The sequence below is a fragment of the Triticum urartu genome, unplaced genomic scaffold, assembly GCF_003073215.2.
Source record: "Triticum urartu cultivar G1812 unplaced genomic scaffold, Tu2.1 TuUngrouped_contig_4281, whole genome shotgun sequence".
Lineage (NCBI taxonomy): Eukaryota > Viridiplantae > Streptophyta > Magnoliopsida > Poales > Poaceae > Triticum > Triticum urartu.
In genome coordinates this window covers 1-6541 of record NW_024114857.1, presented here as the reverse complement: position 1 = coordinate 6541, position 6541 = coordinate 1, and the positions used below count along the sequence as shown (strand labels likewise).

The following is a 6541-nucleotide window of genomic DNA, read 5'->3' as shown; positions in this document are numbered from 1 at the left end:
TGCGGCGCCCGCTGCGCCGGCTCTGCGGCCGGGTGGGAGTGGGACCAGGGGAGCGGCTCCTCGACGGTGGCCGAGTGGGGTCTCGTCTGTGGCGAGCGGTACAAGGTCGGCCTCGTCCATGCAGTCTTCTTCGTCGGCAGCATGATCGGTACGTACGGCCTTTCGTGCATGCGGTCTTCGGCAACATGGCCGTGAACTAATCCTAACTTTCCGCAGAAAAGTAAGAAAACACAACCAATTAAACTCAAGATTATTCGAAACAATTTCCCCCTAAACTTTGTTAGAGTAATCTTGAGTATTAGGTTAGTTAGTTTGTACGTGGTCTACTAGGTAGTCAACTAGGACGTGTTGGACCTAGCTTGCAGGCCATGTATTAGTGCTAGGAATTCTAGTTAGCAGTCTGGCTGGAAGTAGTATTGCCGTGTCCTAGTTTGAGTTTAGTGGGAGTCCTAGACAGAGTCGGTCCATGTGGTTATCGTGTATTCTCTCTGTCCGGTATGCAGCAGCCTATAGGCCACAGCCCAAGGAGACAGCTTGATCATGGGGTACATGCAGACGCAGCCTTCTCCAATCGTGATCGCCCAGGCCGATCCCAGTTGCGTCATGCATGTTGTCTGCGTCCCTGTACTCCCTTTTCTTCCCTAATTTCCGATCACGAGATTGCCAATCCTAATTCCCGGGCCCTGATTGCGAGTCAGAGACACGCCGCCGCTTCGCTCCAGTGTCAGGCGCTCGATGCACTCGCCAACATGGGTATCGTCGGGGGCCTCCCGCCAGAGCAAGACACAAGCGGCCGTGAGGAATAGACCAACAATAGCGTACAATGAACTGGCTAGATTGGATCGGAATTGATCAATTAATTCGAATCAACGCTCCACGGATCAACGTTAACCTCCTTTCTATATCTACTAGTTCTATTTTTTTGTGAATCTATTCTCTAGTTCTTAAATACTTAGTTTCGATTGTTTACAAAAATAGTTTGTCAATTGGAGTCGATATTTAGAATTGTTTTCAATATCTGAAGCATCGAACATGATTAGTGTTTTAAAAACTAGCACTAATCATATACATTTTTGAGATGACACCAACATTACAAAGTTGGAATGATTGTTGACAGCTTTCCAGTAAAACCGAATTTGCTCAATTTGGATTAATGTTTGTTCAGATATCATCAAACAATGCTGTTGTACCAGAATTTTCTGATTTTAATTTCTAACAAAAATGAATTATCAGATTTTAGTAAATTTATGTTTTGCAAGAACTATTCTATTTCTATGAAGAACCAATTTTGAACACAACATGAAAGTTGTAGATAATTTCCTGCTTGATTTTGTAACTTTGACACGATTCAGAGTTCAAACTGAAGGGGGAGATATATTTTTGGTTTCTTGTTGTGGGCAATAGCTATACACTTGTACATTTATTTCATAAAATCAACCGGCTAAATTTAAGAGACATTACACAGGGTTTTGATGCCAAAACATGAAACTAATACATTGATTATTATTTTCACGTTTGTATTAAGAGGCCCCAGCTTCAAGCTCCGCCCTGGGTCCCCCAAAATCTCAGGACCGGCCATGATAAATTTTAGGACAAATTATGCAGTGGAGTAAAAATGCATTAAAAAGGTGCAAGCCACAATCTCTCCCATCTTTAATTACCCAACCCCCAATGAACTAAATGCATGTAGAAATTAGACTAGCCACAGTGGGGAGTAACTTAGAGTAGTAACATGCATATGTTACTAGTCTATATTACTACCTCCACAATGGGGAGTAACATATATACGGTGTCATGCAACACTTCACTTATTAAGTTGTAGACTCATTTTTGTCTTGGTATGTGTGATGTTACTCATAGTACTAGTAACTAGCTGTGTTACCACATCACTCTCTTTCTTCATTAATTACTTGCCACATCATCTATTTTATCTAAATATGTGTGATCTTACCACATATATTACTCCCATTGTGGGTAGTCTTAAGGAGACCATGCGAAGAATGTTATTGGTCTTGATTACCGTCTGATGAAAGAGAATCATTTTTTCTACTTTAAAATGCATTGAGAAGATAAAAGAATACTCTTTTGTGGACAAATTTCAAACCCAAATGTACACTCTTCACCGGACGAAGGGAGTAGGCTTCTAGCACTAGTCCAGTTTAGACTTCGTGCAGGTCCAGGTCAATCTTAGGTCGGTTGCTTCATGTATATATATATACATGAGGCCTACATGAGTTTTTGTAACATCGAGGAGAAAACCAGAAAAGAGAGAAAATGAGGAAAAAGAGAAAAAGAAATTAAGAGGAGAAAAGAGGGGCGTGACACGTGCCCTTAGCTATCAGTTTTTCGTGCATGTGTGTTCATGTGATTTGATGTGATCGATTGAATTTCCAACAAACATGACTTCTCATCTATTTGTGCTCCTCGTGATCTTGACCCGTTGAAGATTCACAGTTTGATGACTAACCAGCTCGATCGATAATATCGGACCAGATTATTCCCCTTCAATTTCAACCTGGTGAATTATCATACCAACTCAAGTATGTTATATGGACTACTTAGTCACGCGAACAACCTTGGAGAACACACCATCTTGTGAATTACACCATCCAGCTCCTAGCTCAATATACACGCTGACTGCATTATGGAATACACCATCCAATCCAACATCATGTAGGGACATGATCACATGGCCTCATTGAAGAGACACGGCTTCACCGATTTACCATCTCACATATTTGAACTTGATCCTTTCATGTAGATTCACAGACGACCCAGACACACTTCAAATGCAACGGGTCCTCACAAAGAGGAGCACTTGGACACAAATACACAATGAAGTCCGATAGCAAATGCTCATGCATTCCTGATGGACGATCAATGACTAGATTGTTTTTCTTGACTAATAGATCATCAGAGGCTGTCTCAACTAACAGTTTGTCAGTGCTAGTGAGTTTTGTCAGCAGAAGGCGGTATCGAATTCAATGTTGTTGTGTAGCGAGACACGACACTGACTAGACATGCTAACATCCTTGCACTTGAATCCTTCATTTATCGGGCAGCGCTATGCGTAGGCCCACAGATAAAGAGATAAGATCCGGCACCTTCCTGAGCATTGGATGGACACGCTAATGGCCGTCCGAGCAATAACGTGTTTAGCCTCCCTTTGCAACATGGCTGGAGTTGCGGTATTTTCTGCAACAGAGGTCTTGTTACAGAAAATAGAGGTCATGTTGCAAAAAAGTTATGTAACATAAATTTTGTTGCAGATTTTTTTTGCGGGGCTGAAACATGACCCTTTTGCAACAAGAGCATTGTTGCCATTACAACAGGCCCTTTGTTGCAAAAGCAAAACATCTCACCTCTAGCCCTGGGTTAGGGAGATTAGGGCGAGGACGCCGGCTGGTGGGAAGGACCTCTGTTAGGGCACGACAGGGCTGACCGCACCGTCAAGATCGACATCCGGCTGCGGCTACCAGGCGCAGTGCCAAGTCTAGGTACGTTCCTAGTAGCCATGGTGCGAGCTGTCCCAGGAAGATGCAAACCGGTGTTTCTTGGATCCCCTTGTTGTTGCTAAGGGTGGCAGAGCTCGCATGGTGCTGCAGAGGACGATGGCTAGTGCGACAAGGCCAGCACCGGCAGCCGCACGTGGTCGCATGACGATATGGATGGAGAACTTGGCATTTGGGCGGAGATGCAGATGAAGGGAGAAAGGTAGGAGACAACGCTGGAGAGGATAATATTTTATGTGAGCGACCCTCGAGCGGTGTGTGATCCCCAATAGGATACATGCCACACAGGACATGTTGGAGAGACGGTCCCCACCAGGACGTGTTGGAGTCATTTCTTTGCAACTTGGTTTATGTTACGATGTGTTTGCTCGTGAGTGCACCATCAGATGAAATCAGATACAACGACGGGAGAAGCGGTCGACGCGAGAGCTCGATTCTCTGGCTGAAAGCTCTGCCGAATAAGATCTTGACGGCCTTTTTCCGGCAACACACTTCGGCACCACTGCCCATAATTAATATGTTAAACAAGTAATGGGTATTTTCTGTCATCCATTGGTGTTGGTTTTATTTAAATTAGCAAGTTGGTGTTTATGCTACACAATTAGCCACTCATTATCTCTTCAGTTCCTCATACTATGCACACGGTTATTAGGGGGAAAAGACGGAAAGAACAGAGGATGACACTAATCGACGTATGCTTCTAAAAAATAAGTGATGATATCTGCATCGCTTCCTCTACACGGACCCCAATATTTCTTCACTAGGATTAGCCTAATTAGGAAATGGTTGGGGTAAATTAGATCACAACCCACACCTGGTTGAGTCTAATAGTTTTTTTATTTGTTTTCTTGTTATTATTTCATGAACTGATCATACTATGGCTCGTTGTAGGTGCCGGTGTCTTTGGACACCTGTCAGACTCTTTTCTCGGTCGGAAGGGGTCCCTCCAGGTGGTGTGTTTCCTCAATGCCGTTTTCGGCCTCCTCACAGCTCTCTCCCCAAACTATTGGGTTTATGCATCCTTCCGCCTTCTCACTGGATTTAGCGCCGGAAGTGTTTGCCTCTGCTCTTTCGTCCTTGCCACGGAGCCCATCGGGCCTTCCTACCGTGGTGCCGCGGGCATGTCCACTTGCTACTTCTTCTCTAGTGGCATCGCGGCCCTGTCTGGCATCGCCGCGCTATGCCAGTCCTCTTGGCGCCTCCTTTATGTTGTCACCTCACTTCCCTCTGTTGCATTCATGTTTTTCATCCTTCCATTCATCTCTGAGTCCCCGCGTTGGTACCTTACCCACCGGCGTACCGATGACGCAATGCGTGTCCTGCGAGACATTGCTTCCAGTAACCGCAGAAGCTTCCCAGACAACATCACGCTAAAGCTCGACGATGAGGACGATATCAATAAGAAGGTTGAGCAGGCATCATCATCGATCCTAGATGTGTTACAATCGCGGACGACTCGTGTTAGGCTTGTGCTCTCGATGTCGATCAGCTTCCTTTGCTCAGTGGTGTACTACGGACTAAGCCTCAATGTGGTCAACATAAAAATCAACATGTACATTGGTGTCGTTGTTAATTCTCTCGCTGAGATGCCCGCATACCTACTCACTACCATGCTCCTCCCGCACTTCGGAAGGAAGCCGCTCGGCATTGGCACAATGCTTCTCAGTGGAATCTTTTGCACAATTGCCAGCCTCATTGCCGATGTCAATTCCATGAGGTAATCAAAAGCTTTCTTATTTGATATGGGTAGCATGATGATTTAGGGGGATTTTCTATATATAACTGCAATTTCATGTCACTCTAGGGTGGTCAGGATGGCATGTGGGGTGGTGGGCATCTTTGGGATGTCAGGGACATACAACCTGTTGCTAGTATACACATCCGAGTTGTTCCCTACGGTGGTGCGGACCGTAGCCATGGGATGCACGTCGCAAGCATCGCAAATGGGTGCCATACTAGCACCCATGGTGGTCTTGTTCGGGGATCGGGTGCCGTTTGCGGTTTTTGGCATGTTCGGTATCATCGGTGGGCTGCTGATGTTCTGCCTCCCAGAGACTATGGATAAGCCATTGTATGACACCATGTTTGGGCTGGAGAAAGGGGAGAAAGCGTCTAGGAGTGAAGAGGAAGTGTCAAAGGAAATCTTCGACTGCTGATCAATTTCGTAAGAATCGTTGGAGCAGAAGATGTTACCTATGGAGACACATTGCACGCAAGAGAGAAGCACCCTGATTTCCTCGTTTGTATTATTATTGTTTCACTGTGATAAATCTGAGGAAAATAAAATAAAATTTGTCATGTCCCCACAGATAAATGTTTTTACTTAGAATTGCATGTATATGCATTGTTTGTACTTTTTAAAATTTCTTTAAATATCATGGTAGAGATCTCTACAAGTGGTTTTTAATGCATAACTACCTATTTTATGTGTATGTAAATCGACAGTTAATTACAAATACAAGAAATTGCATTCTAGGATATAAAAAATATCTATGGTGGTGACAACACAGGGATTTCATCTATGGTGGTGCTCTCTGAATACCAAGTCTTGGATTCCGGGATGAAAATGCTGGAATTTAGTCTATTTTAGGCAGCCCAATAACTATTTCAGAAATTTCTAATAAATCCTAGAGGCCCACTTAGCCCATTTGTGCAAGGCAAGGGATACTACTAAAGTTTAGTCCCACATTGCTAGTTTAGTGGGAGTTGGACCTCCTTATAAGGGAGGTTCTTTCCCCACTTGTACGAGCATGAGAACAAGAGGGATATCCACGCGCGCTCCTCCTCCGCCGCCCGCCTCGCCACGACGCGCCACGGGTTGCGGGAATGAGCCGAGCCGATATCTAAATTTTTGCCACGCACTACGGGTATACAAAAGGTCACTCAGGAGCTGGAAAGTTTTTGCTGTAGTGGATATTGAATACGAACGCTCCACCCTTCGGCTGCTGACTATTCGTTTCATCTCCCGCATTCCCTTCAGCTCCCGGCGCAGCCTCTCGCCTCCTTCTCTTGCGCCTATAAAAGGGAGG

The 6541-nt window shown here is 44.8% G+C and overlaps 1 protein-coding gene across 1 annotated transcript; it reads left to right on the top strand.

The window, feature by feature from the left end:
* Nucleotides 1-3: 3 nt before the first annotated feature.
* LOC125527606 (organic cation/carnitine transporter 4-like) lies at nucleotides 4-5332 on the top strand (the record flags this gene model as incomplete). The annotated part of the gene is made up of 2 exons (XM_048692120.1): nucleotides 4-148; nucleotides 4404-5332. Coding segments are annotated over 2 exons (975 nt in total), but the record flags the coding sequence as incomplete, so codon positions are not given.
* Nucleotides 5333-6541: the final 1209 nt, after the last annotated feature.